The 18,933-nt window shown below is 45.3% G+C and overlaps 2 protein-coding genes across 5 annotated transcripts; both read right to left on the reverse strand.

Annotated features, from left to right (window-relative positions):
• Window positions 1–548: 548 nt before the first annotated feature.
• Window positions 549–4,111, reverse strand: LOC128458659 (troponin T, slow skeletal muscle). 2 transcript variants are annotated; one of them, XM_053443570.1, is made up of 11 exons: window positions 4,095–4,111; window positions 3,077–3,097; window positions 2,790–2,811; window positions 2,618–2,675; window positions 2,200–2,316; window positions 2,016–2,093; window positions 1,800–1,913; window positions 1,597–1,706; window positions 1,104–1,194; window positions 846–886; window positions 549–742 (listed from the first exon to the last, which is right to left on the reverse strand). In XM_053443570.1, exons 4-11 carry the CDS (start codon window positions 2,669–2,671, stop codon window positions 697–699), a joined length of 651 nt encoding a protein of 216 aa, XP_053299545.1. In that variant the 5' UTR covers window positions 2,672–2,675; window positions 2,790–2,811; window positions 3,077–3,097; window positions 4,095–4,111; the 3' UTR covers window positions 549–696. The 2 variants fall into 2 exon arrangements, with proteins under 2 accessions (XP_053299545.1, XP_053299546.1); XM_053443571.1 differs by lacking the exon at window positions 3,077–3,097.
• Window positions 4,112–11,845: 7,734 nt separating this feature from the next.
• Window positions 11,846–18,042, reverse strand: pih1d1 (PIH1 domain containing 1). Of its 3 annotated transcripts, none has more exons than XM_053443572.1 (11): window positions 17,978–18,042; window positions 17,384–17,517; window positions 16,168–16,225; window positions 15,894–16,082; window positions 15,191–15,252; window positions 14,623–14,704; window positions 14,417–14,513; window positions 13,925–13,951; window positions 12,501–12,579; window positions 12,068–12,211; window positions 11,846–11,955 (listed from the first exon to the last, which is right to left on the reverse strand). In XM_053443572.1, exons 1-11 carry the CDS (start codon window positions 18,012–18,014, stop codon window positions 11,920–11,922), a joined length of 945 nt encoding a protein of 314 aa, XP_053299547.1. In that variant the 5' UTR covers window positions 18,015–18,042; the 3' UTR covers window positions 11,846–11,919. The 3 variants fall into 3 exon arrangements, with proteins under 3 accessions (XP_053299547.1, XP_053299549.1, XP_053299548.1); XM_053443574.1 differs by having other exon boundaries at window positions 17,944–18,039; XM_053443573.1 differs by having other exon boundaries at window positions 17,801–18,037.
• Between the last annotated feature and the right edge of the window lie 891 nt (window positions 18,043–18,933).

Raw genomic sequence — 18,933 nt, forward strand, 5'->3', positions numbered from 1 at the left:
TAAAGATAGTTAATCCTTCATTGTGTACTTATTGACACCGTTTGTCTCGGTGATCAAATCATGAATACAGAAAATATGTTTCTGAGCAGTGACAGGCAGAATAACCTTCACTGATCTATTTGAGTTCAGTGTGTGTGTGCGTGTGTATATGTGTGTGTGTATATGTGTGTGTTTGTGTGTGTGTGTGTGTGCGTGTGTGTGTGTGTGTGTGTGTGTGTGCGTGTGTGTGTGTGTATGGTGAGAGAAAGGCTGGATTAACAGTGTGCCCTCTTTAGTCCTTGTGTCACTGGGAGCCAAACATGTGAGGCAGGAATTAGAGAGAGAAGCGGGGGGGGGGGGGGGGGGGGGGGGGTTATACAGGAAACATAATTACCAACGACAGGAAACACGCTTGTGAGACGTCTCAGCCACTGAACACTGATATCATAATAAACATCTGATATCATGTTAAACGGATTAATTCAAAGAATCTACATCTTGATGCAGTTTCCCTTGTTTTTCTATCCGTCCAAATAAAAAAGTGAAACAATAACAAAACCAAGTCGACACTGAGTTCACGTCATTTTATTATCAACACATCTAATCAAGTCCATTCAGCATCTTCCTCCCGTCGAGGGAGCGTCTGAGCAGCGGCTCTGGAACCAGTCGACCACAGAGACCAGTTTCCTTCCCTCTGTTCCAGTTACTGGTTCCTCTTCACTTCCAGCGTCCGCCCACCTTCCCTTTCCCATGGACCTTTTTACTGTGAGAGGAAGAAGGGAACAAGACGGAGGAGGTGAAGAAAGACGCAACAGGAAAGAGGAGATTTGTATTTTTAAACCATATTTCCTGTTGAAGTGACTCACAACTTCTGAGCGTGTTGGATCCGGTTGAGCAGCACAATGATCTGCAGGAGGAGGAGAGAAGGGGTCAAGCTACACGACCTCAGGGGTCAAGTTCAATTAAGGTTTGATTCTAAATGCAACAATTATGGCTAAAAAGTCATTTTTTATTGTTTTTAGATGGTATTTGATTTCTGGAAGTTTCCTTGTGACCACTCCTCTGAGCCCTGGGAACCTGGTACTCTACCGCTTCACTCCTGGTATCGTCCTGACGGCTGTTACCTCGTATTTCTGGTGTTTCATGTACTCCATGAAGTCAAACTTCTCCGACTCCAGCTGGTAGATCCAGTCCCACAGCTTCTGGGCCTGTTGCCTTGAAAACACACAGGGGAAGGTGTCGGTGACAGAAACACGGAGCTGACCTGGAACCCTGAGCTGGGCTCGGTTTGGTGTTGATCAGTAAAAACAGAGATAAGATATCAAGACTGTTTATTTATAAATGTGGACTTTAACTGTTTGAGTGGCATAACTATAAGGAATAAACTGACTATATATATTTCAAATAGATGTAATTAGCTCAATCTTATATCAGTCTTCCAATTTTATCTTCACAATTTCAACATTTTCAACTTTAAAAATACTTTGTTGAGGTTTTTATAGTAAAAAACTCAATTTTCCAGATCACATTTCGTGGTTTTCTGGGTCTTATTTGTTCAAACACTGTGTAAAAGTGAAACACCAGTGCTCTAGTGATCTAGTTCTGGCTGTGACCCACTTGAGGGCGTCCTCCCTCAGGTTGTCCACGCTCAGCGGCTGTCGTCTCTCAGTCAGAGTCTTCCTCTTGATCTCCAGACCCGTCAGACGCTTGCCCTTCCTCGTCTCGGCCTGCAGCAGAAGGAACACAGTCAGTCTCCTGTGTCTCATCATCATCATCATCATCATCATCATCACTGAGAGGAAGAGCAGCAGGTCTCTGACCTTGGCCAGGAAGCCTCCGAAGTTTCCTCCCATCCCAGAAAGCGCTTTCTTCTTCTTGGCGTCATCGTCAGCCTTCCTCCGGGCATCCTCTTCCTCCTTTCTCTGACGCTCCTCCTGACAGATGGAAAGAAGCAGGGACATCTCATTGTGGATTTTGAGCATGAGGAGGGTGTGTGTGTGTGTGTGTGTGTGTGTGTCTGTGTGTGTGTGTGTTACCGCAATCCTGTTTTGTCGGTCCTTCTCCTTCTCTGTTCGAACCCTCTGGATCTCAGCTCTCTCTGAACGACGGTTCTCCTGATGGAGAGAAAAGCAAATTATCTGCAGCACTTGAATACCTCACTAAAATAAATCCACTGAACGTCCTGAGTCAATTCCTGCATCACATATCTGAAGATCTCACTATTCTGTCCTTGAGGCCGATCAGCTCTTCCTCGTCCTTCTTCCTCTGCTCGAAGTGGACATCGATCAAAGTGTGCAGCTCCAGCAGATCCTTCTCCATGCGCTTCCTGTGGATGTCCTGTTGGAACCACACAAGGTGATTTACCACATATCAGGATGAGATCCTTTTAATTCCCTTTACAGTTGATTTATTGGATCTTGGTTCCAGAATGTTTTATTTGATCATGTTTTGACTCTTTTTTCTCGTCCGTAACATTTTGTATTTGTGCTCAAAAGCTTTGTTTCCTATCACTTGAATTCATTTTTACATGTTTCAACTCATAAAGCACCTTGTTACTGTGTTTTGAAAGGTTCTGCATGAATAAAGTTCATTATTAAGTCACAGAAAGTTTGGCTTAAGGTGCTTCTTCAAAACTTACATCAAAATCCACCCTGTCTCCCTCAGGGATCTTCGGGGCGAGCTGAGGCACCATCGGCCTGCAGGGAGGAGGAAGGCACAGAACAGGCTGAGCGTCTACAACTGATCCCAAATCAGATCATAGGAGAAAGAAACGTTGCAAATAAAAAGTGCAACAGCTTGAAGGAACCTACTTGGGTTTGGGACGCTCCTCCTCTGATGAAGAGAGAGAAAGAAAAGATCATGTTTTTGATTTCAAATGTTTCTCCTCAGATATGAAGGATTAAAAAGTCTCAACGCACAGAAACACACAACAAGCAGCTGTCGTAGGTTATGAAACACAGCAAAGCAGCTTCCTCATCAATCCAATCAAAGGTTATTATCTATAAAGTCAAGGTGGAGATAAGACTGAAGGGTGGAGCTGAGCAGGAGGAGATAATCGTGGGTTTGACTCTTCAGGAGACCAGAGAGTGTTTCTCACCTTCCTCCTGAGCTTCTTGATCTGGTGCAGCCGCCAAACCGAGGAAGAGAGAACGACGGCAGGATGGAAATACAAGTTATTAATGATGAAACATGAGAAAAGAAAGGAAGGAAGGAAGGAAGGGAGGGAGGAAGGAAGGAAGGAAGGGATGGAGGGAGGAAGGAAGGAAGGGAGGGAGGAAGGAAGGAAGGGAGGGAGGGAGGGAGGAAGGAAGGAAGGAAGGAAGGGATGGAGGGAGGAAGGGATGGAGGGAGGAAGGAAGGAAGGAAGGTAGGAAGGAAGGAAGGAAGAAAGGAAGGAAGGAAGGAAGGAAGGAAGGAAGGAAGGGAGGAAGGAAGGAACGAACGAAGGGAGGAAGGGAGGGAGGGAGGGAGGGAGGAAGGAAGGAAGGAAGGGAGGGAGGGAGGAAGGGAGGGAGGGAGGGAGGGAGGAAGGAAGGAAGGAAGGAAGGAAGGGATGGAGGGAGGAAGGGATGGAGGGAGGAAGGAAGGAAGGAAGGTAGGAAGGAAGGAAGGAAGAAAGGAAGGAAGGAAGGAAGGAAGGAAGGAAGGGAGGAAGGAACGAACGAACGAAGGGAGGAAGGAAGGAAGGAAGGAAGGAAGGAAGGAAGGAAGGGAAGTTAAAGATAGAGAGAGCAGTGTGAGGAGAGAAGGAGAGAAGGATGTGGAGTGAAGTCAGTTTCATGTGCGTCAGACATTAGAGAAGCTAAATCAAAGACATGTTCACAAATGCTACACTCTGGCTTTGAAAACTATCATTTCCCATCATGCAACGTGAGCCACACTGGTCACTTGCACTGAACCACAGGGAAATGTAGTTCTTTATTACAAAGTGCACACGTGAATCATTTCCTCCGTGCATTTTATTTACAACCTGTTCACACAGGCGGCAAAAAACATTCACAAATCTGAGAGAGGCGAGATCGTAGATCAAAATGCTTTAATAATACATGTGACCTGTATGTATATTAATATATATAAACTAACATATATTATATATACACATATTATAACCTTACCCTGGAACTCCTCTGGCTCCTCTGATCAGCAGCACCAGGGGTTTCAGGCGATGGAAAGAAGAAGAGAGTTGAAAGATCAGTTATGGTTCTGAACTCACACAGTTATGAAGAAGAAGAAGAAGAAGAAGATGAAGATGAAGCAGAAGAAGAAGAAGAAGAAGAAGAAGAAGAAGAAGAAGAAGAAGAAGAAGAAGTTTGTTCCCCTCTGTCTTTTCAAATAAAGATGGACGATGTGTCTCTGTCTCCTCCAAGTTTCCAGAAATGAGATGTTCCACCAGTTTTTTATGTCATCAAATAACAGATTAAACTTACTGGAGAACTAAGAGCGACCTCCTCCATGTCCGTCCACTAACATGGAGGAGGTGGGGTTGATGACCTGTGCTGCTGTTTACAGTCTGAGACCAACACACACAATATATCCATTCCAATCACCGACACACACGATCAAACAATCTTCATTCTTGTGACACAACAAGCACACCTGTGTGTGTGTGTGCACGCTTTGCATTCTGGGAGTCTCCCCGTCCTCACCTACTCCTTCCTCCTCCACCTCCACCTCCTCCTCCACCTCCTCCTCCTCCGGCTCTGGGGATAAAGAGAGGCAGAGAAATGAAAACCTTCTCAGGTCTCGTATGAATCTTCACGGAGGATGTTTGAGACGGATGAGGACACAACTCACCGTCTGCCTGCTCCCTGCAGAGGACACACACACACACACACACACACACACACACACACTCATTATCAGTTCACAGTTATTTACACTGAAATGAATAAATGCTGCTTCTCTACTCACTCGTATTCTTCTTCCACGTCGGACATGACTGCAACACAGAGAAGAAACACTGAGTGAGACACAGAGAAGAGACACTGAGTGAGACACAGAGAAGAGACACTGAGTGAGACACAGAGAAGAGACACTGAGTGAGACACAGAGAAGAGACACTGAGTGAGACACAGAGAAGAGACACTGAGTGAGACACAGAGAGAAGAGACACTGAGTGAGACACAGAGAAGAGACACTGAGAGAAACACAGAGAAGAGACACTGAGTGAGACACAGAGAAGAGACACAGAGAGAAGAGACACAGAGTGAGACACAGAGAGAAGAGACACTGAGTGAAACACAGAGAAGAGACACAGAGAGAAGAGACACTGAGTGAGACACAGAGAAGAGACACTGAGTGAGACACAGAGAAGAGACACTGAGTGAGACACAGAGAGAAGAGACACTGAGTGAGACACAGAGAAGAGACACTGAGTGAGACACAGAGAAGAGACACTGAGTGAGACACAGAGAAGAGACACAGAGAGAAGAGACACTGAGTGAGACACAGAGAGAAGAGACACTGAGTGAGACACAGAGAAGAGACACAGAGTGAGACACAGAGAAGAGACACAGAGAGAAGAGACACTGAGTGAGACACAGAGAAGAGACACAGAGAGAAGAGACACTGAGTGAGACACAGAGAAGAGACACTGAGTGAGACACAGAGAGAAGAGACACTGAGTGAGACACAGAGAAGAGACACTGAGTGAAACACAGAGAAGAGACACTGAGTGAGACACAGAGAAGAGACACTGAGTGAGACACAGAGAAGAGACACTGAGTGAGACACAGAGAAGAGACACTGAGTGAGACACAGAGAGAAGAGACACTGAGTGAGACACAGAGAAGAGACACTGAGAGAAACACAGAGAAGAGACACTGAGTGAGACACAGAGAAGAGACACAGAGAGAAGAGACACAGAGTGAGACACAGAGAGAAGAGACACTGAGTGAAACACAGAGAAGAGACACAGAGTGAGACACAGAGAAGAGACACAGAGAGAAGAGACACTGAGTGAGACACAGAGAAGAGACACTGAGTGAGACACAGAGAAGAGACACTGAGTGAGACACAGAGAGAAGAGACACTGAGTGAGACACAGAGAAGAGACACTGAGTGAGACACAGAGAAGAGACACTGAGTGAGACACTGAGTGAGACACTGAGTGAGACACAGAGAAGAGACACTGAGTGAGACACAGAGAAGAGACACTGAGTGAGACACAGAGAAGAGACACTGAGTGAGACACAGAGAAGAGACACTGAGTGAGACACAGAGAAGAGACACTGAGAGAAACACAGAGAAGAGACACAGAGAAGAGACACTGAGTGAGACACAGAGAAGAGACACAGAGAAGAGACACAGAGTGAGACACAGAGAAGAGACACTGAGTGAGACACAGAGAAGAGACACTGAGTGAGACACAGAGAGAAGAGACACTGAGTGAGACACAGAGAAGAGACACTGAGTGAGACACAGAGAGAAGAGACACTGAGTGAGACACAGAGAAGAGACACTGAGTGAGACACAGAGAGAAGAGACACTGAGTGAGACACAGAGAAGAGACACTGAGTGAGACACAGAGAAGAGACACTGAGTGAGACACAGAGAAGAGACACCGAGTGAGACACAGAGAAGAGACACCGAGTGAGACACAGAGAAGAGACACTGAGTGAGACACAGAGAGAAGAGACACTGAGTGAGACACAGAGAAGAGACACTGAGTGAGACACAGAGAAGAGACACCGAGTGAGACACAGAGAAGAGACACAGAGTGAGACACAGAGAAGAGACACCGAGTGAGACACAGAGAAGAGACACAGAGTGAGACACAGAGAAGAGACACAGAGTGAGACACAGAGAAGAGACACTGAGTGAAACACAGAGAAGAGACACAGAGTGAGACACAGAGAAGAGACACTGAGTGAGACACAGAGAAGAGACACTGAGTGAGACACAGAGAGAAGAGACACTGAGTGAGACACAGAGAGAAGAGACACTGAGTGAGACACAGAGAGAAGAGACACTGAGTGAAACACAGAGAGAAGAGACACTGAGTGAGACACAGAGAGAAGAGACACAGAGTGAGACACAGAGAAGAGACACTGAGTGAGACACAGAGAAGAGACACTGAGTGAGACACAGAGAGAAGAGACACTGAGTGAGACACAGAGAAGAGACACTGAGTGAAACACAGAGAAGAGACACTGAGTGAGACACAGAGAAGAGACACTGAGTGAGACACTGAGTGAGACACTGAGAAGAGACACTGAGTGAGACACTGAGTGAAACACAGAGAAGAGACACTGAGTGAGACACTGAGTGAGACACAGAGAAGACACTGAGTGAGACACAGAGAAGAGACACTGAGTGAGACACTGAGTGAAACACAGAGAAGAGACACTGAGTGAGACACTGAGTGAGACACAGAGAAGACACTGAGTGAGACACAGAGAAGAGACACTGAGTGAGACACAGAGAAGAGACACTGAGTGAGACACAGAGAAGAGACACTGAGTGAGACACAGAGAAGAGACACTGAGTGAGACACAGAGAAGAGACACAGAGTGAAACACAGAGAGAAGAGACACTGAGAAGAGACACTGAGTGAGACACAGAGTGAGACACAGAGAAGAGACACCGAGTGAGACACAGAGAAGAGACACTGAGTGAGACACAGAGAGAAGAGACACTGAGTGAGACACAGAGAAGAGACACCGAGTGAGACACAGAGAAGAGACACTGAGTGAGACACAGAGAAGAGACACTGAGTGAGACACAGAGAAGAGACACTGAGTGAGACACAGAGAGAAGAGACACTGAGTGAGACACAGAGAAGAGACACAGAGTGAGACACAGAGAGAAGAGACACTGAGTGAGACACAGAGAGAAGAGACACTGAGTGAGACACAGAGAAGAGACACTGAGTGAAATCGAGTGAAATCGAGATTGAGTCTTTGATTGATGGGATTTTTAAAAAGTGATGAAGGACACTTAAATTATACGACGTGTTAAAGTCTCACGGCCGGAGCCAAGTGTCACACACGCTCGTTTCAGACACACTCCAACAACCACGAGGCTGAAATATCAAATGTGCTAATCCGAGCCCCCGGGTTGTTTTGGTTTTGTTGTGTTGTTGTGTTGGAGTGCGATTGTGGTTTTACAACAAAAAACCTCTGAAGTCAACGACAGTGTTTGAATCTTTTTATTCTGCTGCTGAACTTCACTTGAGACTAAGCAGTGAAGACAGGAAACACCAACACAGGTCCAAGGAAAGCATGGGTCCAAGAAGAGGGACACAGAGTCCTCCACTGACCCGTCCCTGAAGACCCGGTTCTCTGCCTGTCCTCTAGGAACCGACAGAACCCTGGGAGATGCTGCTGATGAAGGGGACGAGAGGAGGAGGAGGCTGTGTGGAGATGAACAAGGAGGCCAGAGGAGGAATCCACAGAGAGGCACTGGTCCTGGATCAGGAGGAATCCTCAGAGAAGCAGACGGCCATGAAGAGACAGAACGCTGCAGCCGCTGGTCCTGGATCAGGAGGAGAGACCCCAGCTGCCCCAACATGACAGAACCCACCCAGGTCCGATCAGCCGGTGGTGAACCAGCCTTTGAGATTTAAAGATCAAACCACATGATGATGCTCAGACACACAACTGATCCCTGACGCCTGCTGGCATTTGGAAACTTCTCATCCAACTCGTGCAGATGAAGACACACACTGCTCCGTCTCCTGAGGACGTTTTCTTAAAGTCCTTGTTTAACTGAATACGACATATTAGAACGTTACGTTATAAATCACCCTGAATATTAATATTAAACACATTTTTGTCCTTATCACGTTTTTTTAAATATTGTGTGAAGCAGGATACATCGTGTGCGTCCTCAGTCTCCTGTGATGAATCTCTCTGGAGACAGAGGAACACACACAAGCATGGAGACATGGTTTTCACTATAAATTGTCTCTGAGCTGCCATTGTCCTGACATAAAGCCGCACACAGACAGACACACACAGGGGGGGGGGGGGGGGGGGTGCTGACACCTTCCTGGCAGCGTGCACTCGCAGACTGATGGAGTGTGAACAGGTGAGAATGTGATGAGGGTGAAGGACCCGAGCAGATAGAGTTTCGTCCTCTTTCTAGTGTCCACACTTTGTCCTCACTGACCGTTTGTCCCTCTGAACTCTGACAGACGGGATCACTCACTTTGAATCACAGGAGGAAATATTTAGACTTTACAACGATCTTAGCACCTTCACTGTTTACTGACAGATGATCTGAGTAGACATGTCCTCAGCTTGTCTCGGGCACTAAGAGGTGTCTCACACAGACTTTACTCCAGTAGAAGTACTCATTCAACCTAGAGGGATACAAGTACAGGCTCTGACATGTACTATAATAGTTTTGATGAGTTTTTATAGAATCATTAACTCAAATTTATTTTACTTTGGCCCTATCCAATCCACTAACATGGAGGAGGACATAAAGGTGAGACGATGAAGGACATGAGGTGTTTACAGCGAGGAGGAGGAGGAGACGGAGGAGGAGGAAGAGGAGGAGGAGGAAGAGGAATGATGGACGGGTGAATGAGCACATTTCAGAGGGAGGGGAGTGGAGCTGGGGATTTAGCAGAAGAATCAAGTTCCAGCAGAGAACAGGCCGAGGCCTTAGCAGGGTTAATTTTAGTCAAGGACAGTGTGTGTGTGTGTGTGTGTGTGTGTGTGTGTGTGTGTGTACATGGACATTGAGGCATTTCTTCATGATGACTGATGTCGACTTTATTCAAGACTAAAATAAAACATACTGAAGCTCAGCACGACGGCTCTCACTGGGTTTAAGTCGGTGTCGTTTGTCCATTTCACAGAGAGGATTATGGGTAAACAAGGTTCATATTATTCTGATTCAGTTTATCTTTATACGCCGACACCTGTTTAACACCCTACACACACACACACACAAACAAACAAACACACACACACACACACACACATTATTAGTTTTCAGTTTTCAGCTCTGGCTCTCTGGAATCAAAACCTTCAGGCTTTCTGGGGAATTCTCTTTAGGCCACTGTCAGTTACTGTCAGTCACTTAATGTCAGTTACTGTCAGTGACTGACACTCAGTGACTGACAGTCATCATCTGTTCTTTCAGACAGCGAATGAAGCACAGTAACACAATCAGGACCACGTGCAGCTGTTAATCCATCAGTCCTGCAGCAACAGATGTTTTTACATTGAACCGTTCTTTATGTTTATGGACGTTGCTTTTGGATTTTTTGGGGGTAAAGTATGAATCTTACATTTCCAAACACTAATGATTGAGATGTTTGGTTTGATTATATTCAAGTTAACCATTCATTTAACAGCAGCATATCATTTACTTCAAGATAATTGAATCTTAATTGAGAGACGTAATAATAATAATGATTATACATGTGATTTCTATAGCACCTTTAAAAACACAGGTAGGATTTATTTAATGAAAAAGTGCTAAGTTAATAAATTATAGAAAATCCAGATCATACTCATAAAAGAATATAAATGTACGTGTATCTATAAAAACACACAATTCAAACCACTTGAGTTAAAAGATGGGAATTTAAAGAATTTAGCATGAAAGGGTTTAATGTGATTGGCTGATCTCACGGCAACAAGGGAAAGTAAACGCAATGAGAAAAACATGAAAATTTAAAAACCTCATAATCTGAGATCGAAGTTCAAAAACATAATAAATAACAGACACACACACACATACCTGTATGAAGATGAGGTTTCACCAGTCACAAGAGACAGAGGGACAGAGACTGGAAAGACAATAACTGGTACAGGAAGAGACAGAGTTTTATACAGAGGTGTGTGTGTGTCTGTGTGTGTGTGTGCGTGTGTGTGTGTGTGTGTGTGTGCGTGTTTGTGTGTGTGCGTGTGTGTCTGGGAGCTATCTGAATGACTATGTGTGTAAGCATGCTGTGAGAATTACCGAGTGTCCAAGTATACAATGCAAGAATAACTGTGACTGTCCGTGCGTGTACAAATATTCAGATTTGAGGGTGTGTGTGCGTGCGAGTGTGTGTGTGTGTTTGCGTGCGAGTGTGTGTGTGTGTTTGCGTGCGAGTGTGTGTATGTGAGTGTGTGCGTTGTCAGGGCTCGGGGCCACAGGCGGATTAGGCCGAGGCAGAAAGACGAGCACCTCGCAGGATTAGCGAAAAACAGGGGGATGACCTCACTGAACAAATGGGGGAGCCACAGGGCAGGTGGAGGGGGGGGGGGGGGGGAATGAAGAGCACTGCTTGTTTAAAGATGGACGACATGTCTCCAGAAATTAAGCCAAAATATCCTCCATCTTGCACAGCTGGAGTCTGAGCAGCAGCGATGAGAAGATTCTCATTAAAAGATGATTTTTACTCAATGTTCCATTAATCATGTTTCTTCTATTTGTTCTCACTGGTATTGAAACCAGTGACGTCCGTGTGATGGGACCCACCAGTCACTGCCAGCTGGAAAACAGCCAATTGGTCCACATGGGGCGGTGGAAATATATTTATGCCATTATTACCTCTGGACACTCCCATCCAAACAATGGATGGGGGGGGGAAGCAGATCCAGAAATAGAGGAGTGACGGCTTCACTCGTTTGCTTTTTCCATGAAAGGAAAGATTTCCAGTTCACAGAACAAGTTCCAGAGGCTTAAAGACAGATTCAACACGTTCTCCATCTTATGAATTATGTTCCATCTCAGTTTCATCAGCTGGTCTCAGGTCTTCATCGCCTCGTTGCTCAAACTGTTTGTGTTGATAAGTGAAGTAATTTAATAAGTTATCATGAGTTTCACAACAGAAAGCTTTGCTGTGAGTCTCATCCATTCTCTGGTTGACGTGGATTAAAGTCATGAATCAAATAAAACAGAGGAGTTTGTATTTAAATGAAAAAAAGTTTCTTTTATTTCATCATTTTTGAACATTTAAAAATTAATAAATAACTTGACAGAAGTTCTTCAGCTTCACGATGACACCACCGGCAGAGTGACTGTCAGAATCTGAGGAAAAGAAAAACAGGTGCTGTGTCATGCAAGTGTTACAGCCCATCGTTTGTGTGTGTGTGTCTGTTGGCTCATGCTGGTGTTGTGGTCACTGTTTGTGTCTTTGTACCTCGGTGCTCTTGTTGTACTGTGCCACACTGTTCTCCTGGTCCACGAGGAAGGGGTGGCAGATGTCCAGATGGAAGAGCGAGGGCCGGGCCGTTACCACCAGTCGATCTTCTCCCACGTCCAGAACCAGAGAGCGAGACGATGGCTGCAGGAGACGAAGAGTTGGACTTAGTTTCACACCACATCGAGGTGGTGGTTGAGGGTAAAGCATGACACAGCATTAAAAATATATGGATTTCTTCTAATATAACTGTAAAAGTCAGATAAACGTGTTAAAACGATCAAAATCCTTAAACATCTCCCAAACTGTGGAGCTCTGAAGTTGAATTATCCCAAAAATATGTCTGCATGTGTTATTGTTCCTATAAGTATTGTTGGCACGTGTGTATATGTTTGTGTGCATAACAGTGTGTGTTGCGTTCTGCATTTCTCACCACCCCCGGTAGATGTATTTCGGCGATGAGATACTCGGGGTCACCAGCAGGAGGCTCCACAAGCAAAGTAAAGTCTGGTCTGGGCAAAGAGGTGAGAAATGAATGATGAGGCACGAAGGAGGCGAGAGACACGAAGGAGGTGAGAGACACGAAGGAGGTGAGAAATGAATGATGAGGCCACGAAGGAGGCGAGAGACACGAAGGACACGAAGGAGGTGAGAGACATGAAGGACACGAAGGAGGTGAGAGACACGAAGGAGGCGAGAGACATGAAGGACACGAAGGAGGCGAGAGGCACGAAGGACACGAAGGAGGTGAGAGACACGAAGGAGGTGAGAGACACGAAGGAGGTGAGAGACACGATGGACACGAAGGAGGTGAGAGACACGAAGGAGGTGAGAGACACGAAGGACACGAAGGAGGTGAGAGACACGAAGGAGGTGAGAGACACGAAGGAGGTGAGAGACACGAAGGAGGTGAGAGACACGATGGACACGAAGGAGGTGAGAGACACGAAGGAGGTGAGAGACACGAAGGACACGAAGGAGGTGAGAGACACGAAGGAGGTGAGAGACACGAAGGAGGTGAGAGACACGAAGGACACGAAGGAGGTGAGAGACACGAAGGAGGTGAGAGACATGAAGGAGGCGAGAGACACGAAGGACACGGAGGAGGTGAGAGACACGGAGGAGGTGAGAGACACGAAGGACACGAAGGAGGTGAGAGACACAGAGGAGGTGAGAGACACAGAGGAGGTGAGAGACACGAAGGAGGCGAGAGACACGAAGGACACGGAGGAGGTAAGAGACACGGAGGAGGTGAGCGACACGAAGGAGGTGAGAGACACGAAGGAGGTGAGAGACACAGAGGAGGTGAGAGACACGAAGGAGGTGAGAGACACGAAGGAGGTGAGAGACACAGAGGAGGTGAGAGACACGAAGGACACGAAGGAGGCGAGAGACACGAAGGAGGTGAGAGACACGAAGGACACGAAGGAGGTGAGAGACACGAAGGACACGAAGGAGGTGAGAGACACGAAGGAGGTGAGAGACACGAAGGACACGAAGGAGGTGAGAGACACGAAGGAGGTGAGAGACATGAAGGAGGCGAGAGACACGAAGGACACGAAGGAGGTGAGAGACACGAAGGAGGTGAGAGACACGAAGGACACGAAGGAGGTGAGAGACACGAAGGACACGAAGGAGGTGAGAGACACGAAGGAGGTGAGAGACATGAAGGAGGCGAGAGACACGAAGGACATGAAGGAGGCGAGAGACACAGAGCGAACAACGACACCAACAGCGGATGAGATAGAAGAAAGAGCAGGAAAGAGGACGGACAGACACACAATGGGGGGAAATCATAAATGTTTCAGCCAATGAACTCCGACTTGACATAAAAATCATTAATCAGCAAACATTTACCTTTTGGCCGGAGCAGAGGAGTTCTCCCTGTGAGAAGAGAAGGAGATCAGATCTGATTAGAAACCACAAACTGACAAATCGAGTCAGATTTCACAACTAACGGACGAAAACCAAATCAAAACAAAGATCTTGGGCGACTTCCAACCGGCCGGTGCCTGAAGGAAACATGAAGGAAACATGATACGCTGGAAAAACTCTTGAAAAACAATTTGTCTGCCGAAACTTTCTACACATCTATAACCAGGATAAACATTTAATAAACTGTGTATAACACATACTGTAGCTCTGAGGGGATTTTAATGTTTATTTAGACGTAATGATCTTGTACTACTAGAGTCATGTTTTATTATAAGGTAATAATCACCACAGGAGGAGTCAGAGTTGCTGTCAGATGCATTAATTAAATATAAACGCTACAGAGCCAGACTAGAGTCAGAAGAAGAAGAACCAGAGAAGAAGAACCCTGTCGTTCTGTTTCCTGTTCTCACGTACCGAGGCGGCAGCTCCTGGATCCCCGGCCGGCTCTTTGTGCGGATGTTCTGCTCAGCGACAGATCCCAAGAACTTCCTGTTCTTCAGCACCTTCCAGTCTGCAGAGGGAATCAACAGGTAAAACGTCAGCAGCTGCTTTTCACCTGGAGAGGCCGAGTTCCTCCTGAAACCTTCATCTCCAGCTGAGTGTCACTTCATGAGACTCACCTCTACTGAGCTCCAGGTTGTATTTGTTCTCCAGACCCTCCAAAGACACCAGGATGACAAACTGCTCGAACAGGGGATCCTTCTACAAGACAAACATTATATTACATTATACATTTCATAGTGTCTCTTTGTCACAGTTTGGTTATGTTTCTTAAAATTTGCTGGGGTGGGTGGGTGGGGGGGGGGGGTATGTGAAGTACATGAAGGAGGAGCCCAACAAATTTGAATTTTTGGGGGTATTTTTTTATTTTTGTGAATGTCTCAAGAAATTAAAAGTAAAAGATCTAGATTTGATTTAATTTAACATTTTTGGTAGTTAATTGATTTTGATTTAATTACTGGATGAATACATAACAAATAGCACCTGCAGCATCTACCGCTGTGGAGCTGTGATAATGGTTCAAGCTGTTTGGACACGTCTCTAATAGTAGAGGCATCACAACTGAGAAATGGAAGCAGGATTAGTTTCCACCTGGTCGGAGGTCTGTGTTTTCCTCTTTCCCCAAATGACAACACGCACTTTCATATGAATGAAATACCAAGGTCACACACACACACACACACACACCTGACACATCTGGAAGAACTCCTGGTTGATGACCACATCGTAAGCCGTGCAACCCTGAGAGTCTGAGAGAGAGAGAGAGTGAGAGAGAGAAACAGATCTTATCTTCTCTGTTTTGCTTTGTCATTCCATTTGTACTTGGCATGACGTGCCTGACTCTTATTCCTGAGTAACTCAATCTGCCCTTGGTATCTGATCGAAGTTCAATCTCAAAACATTTCCATTCGGTTTACGATTTGATGAACCCGCTCACTGCAGACGATGAGCAACAGGCCTGGATCTTGGTCTGTGTCAGAGGTGTCGTCCGATCTGCAGAGTTGTGTATTAAAACCCTGTCGTACTAAAGTAGTGACACAATACATTCTTAGGTCCTTTAAAAACACATTTAAACCCTCATGTCTTCTACCTTTAAGATGTTCCTGCACATCAAGCTACACTCTCTGTCCAGTTGATGGTTACTCATTTAATGATGTTACTGAACCTTAAAGCGGATCGTGAACTAATGACCCTTCACCTCACTTCTCAGTGACACTCTCCACTTGTAGAAGCAATAAACCTGACAGTCCACATCGGTCTCTTTCCTGCTTCACCCTCAAAAGGAAATGAAGCAACAAGTACAAGTTCAAACACTGCACATTCACTGGGAAGACAACTCACACCGAATGTGCCTGCCAGAATAACATTATACTTGGCTTCAGTTACATACTGTTGTCGACTTCTGTGTGTGGCTCGCCGAGGCTCATGGGAACTCTGTAGCCGCTGGGATCTTCTGATTGGAGGAGCTCCACCAGGTCCTCTCTAGAGATTTCTGGGGGAGGCGGGACCGAGTTGGACTGACAGATGTTTACGAAGATTTTCTGCTTCGCTGGCTCTGAGAGGGTTTTCACACACATGCCTGAGAAAGAGAAGGAGAAGTCAATTATCTCCTCTGCTGCAGGAGCACGTGTGTGTGGTCTGATGAAAGTTGTGCAGCCACTCACCAGGTTGAGGTCGGATCACTTTGGAATCTGGATTTTCAGTCTGCATTTGACCCATCGTCTAAAAACACGAGCGGAAGTCAACGTCAGACACATCAGGAGGTTTTACACATGTTCAGTTAGTCCGATAGAAAAACTAGACAAAACTGAAGAGGTTAAGAGTTCAGATGATGTCCGCACACAAGAGAAAAGACAGATTTACAACACTGAGCTTTAGATTTTTATAGTTTTGTTTACTTTACTCTGGACATTTACAGGAAATTGGCACTCCTCTGGGATGCAGTCTGGAAGCATTTAAAGATTACTTGCCTCAGGAATTCAGCTCATGAGGTTATTTAAGGAGAAGTTAATGATCAACAGTCTGTTAAGATTAAGACTGTCGTTACAGAACTGTGTATACATTATATATATTATATACAAATACATTCAATTATATACAAGTTTTAAATGTGGGTAAATGGCAGAAGTATAAACCTCAGGAATAATAAACGAATCAACTAAAACAAGAACTGCTGGAGGTAAAATAAAGTCAGATTATAAACTCAGGATAAAAGTGAGTTGAGCTTGAGATCGTTCTGGGAATTATTTATTCTATAAAAGATAAGTGATATTAATAATGATATCACTTATAAATAATTAATAATTCAGGAACAGCTTCATCCCTGTGGCTTTCACCCTGCTGAACTCTGCTCCACAGTGATAGCACCCCCCCCCACTGGCTTGGACGGCCACACAACCTCCTCCAGCCACTGAACATTTGCACATTTGTACATTTGCACTTAACTTATTCCTACTGTACTATCCCACCTATAGTGTATTCATATTTTCATATATTTATCTTGCTCTTAGTGTATTCATCATTCTTATATCATACCTTACCTCTTAATACTGTTCATATTCCATTTATATTCCATGTATATTTCTAACTGTACTTCATATTTATTTACATATTCCATCTCTGTACTTAAACTGCCATTTTTTTTACACTTCTGGTTAGATGCTTAACCGCATTTCGTCGTATATGTACTTGTACTGTGCAATGACAATAAAGTTTAATCTAATCTAATCTAAAGAATGTAATCTAATCTTAACGGTTTTGATGGATGGACTCATTTGCTTTGTTGCTTAACGTGAGACTGAAGTTCTGTGAGCTCCAGTTCTGGACCTGGATCTTCTGGTGGTGGATGTGATCCAGTGCTTGTGTTAAACCGATGCTCACCTGTAACAGCAGCCGCTGGTACAGCTCCTGCTGCTGCAGCTGCTCCTCCTGCTGCTGCTGTTCCTCCTGCTGCTGCTCCTCCTGCTGCTGCAGCTCCAGCTCGGAGCTGAGGAGGCACGAGTCGGTCTTCATGGCTACGGACCAAACCAAACGTTGAAATATGACGTTTAACAATCACTGATGTACTTATGATGAAATGAGCCTAAAGGGTCACAGGTCAGCTTCCTGCTAAAGGGTCACAGGTCAGCTTCCTGCTAAAGGGTCAGCACACACTTCACAGCCTTGACGCACACAATGACACACAAGGAGCAGATGGACGTCTTCAGTTTTATAACACAACTGTATAGACAAACACACACACAGACACACTTCACAGGACATTGTGTTGACTTGCGTTGAGACTTAATCTAAACTTACCCACTCGCACACACTTTACTTTAGCTTAGCTTCCTAGCTTTAGCCGATTAGCTCCGCTCTTTGTCGCCTGTGTGACAGAAGTGTACGTCGTGTTGTGTTCAGTGTGTGTTTGATGTGTGTGTTTAGTGTGTTGTTCCTCTCACTTGGTCAAAAACACACGGAAACTAGGTTGTTGACCTTTTTTCTGCTCGCGCCGCCAGCTGCTCCGAATCATTCACTTCCGTGTGTGACGCAGCTCTGACGACACTTCCGGTAAGCAATCCTTCAGAATAAGAGCGCTGGTTTTTAAACTGGACTCGTGATTTTGAAAGGGTGTGAGAATTGTGTCGATTGCTGAATAAACATCTGACACAGGCGACATGTAGCGTGTGAAAAATAACAGCAACTCAGTTAATCCTTCATCTTACACATAAACCACACACGTGAGCACTGTGGATAAACAGTTTTTTAACTTCACTCTGAATCATAGACAGTTTATAATAATAAAATAATAATTCTGAAGTAGCGTCAACATAGGCCCAGATAACACAACATTACAAACACAACAGGGCTTGTGTGTCTTTCCTCTCACAGGAGAACTTCTTCCTCTGTGGTGAGGTCAGGATGCAGCCACACACACTCTGCTCCGAGCTGCATGTCCACAATCATCTTAGCTACACACAGTCCAGATTTTTTTTTATTTGAACATTTACAATTCTTTTTCTGAAGGCTTCAGATCGTTCAATCTGAAACTAGAAGGTCAGTCAGAAGAGCTGCTGCCTCCACCAAGGCCCAACGTGCTCTTTAGGAAACCACATCTGAATTCACTGCACGGCCACACAGAGGCACATGCTCCAAACTCACACTCTCACCTCATTAATTCGCTACACACAGGCTCATTTCATTTGTCAGCAACACCAAACAATTCACATCACAGTTTGTTTATTGGGAACCTGTTTATTTGCGTTTTAACCTTACATTTAGATGCACACATTTTTAACACTGCAGGGTTAAACAGGAAAATGTTTTGTTATATTAATCATTGGTTTCTTTGAGTTACCCTGGTTGTTGGGGGATGGTTCCTTCCTGCTCGCCAGAGGCCTGGCTGAGGGCCGAGGAATCTTGAATCCTGGAGCCAGCTCCTCAGGCCGAAC

Source organism: Pleuronectes platessa, chromosome 16, assembly GCF_947347685.1.
Source record: "Pleuronectes platessa chromosome 16, fPlePla1.1, whole genome shotgun sequence".
NCBI classification, from domain to species: Eukaryota; Metazoa; Chordata; class Actinopteri; order Pleuronectiformes; family Pleuronectidae; genus Pleuronectes; species Pleuronectes platessa.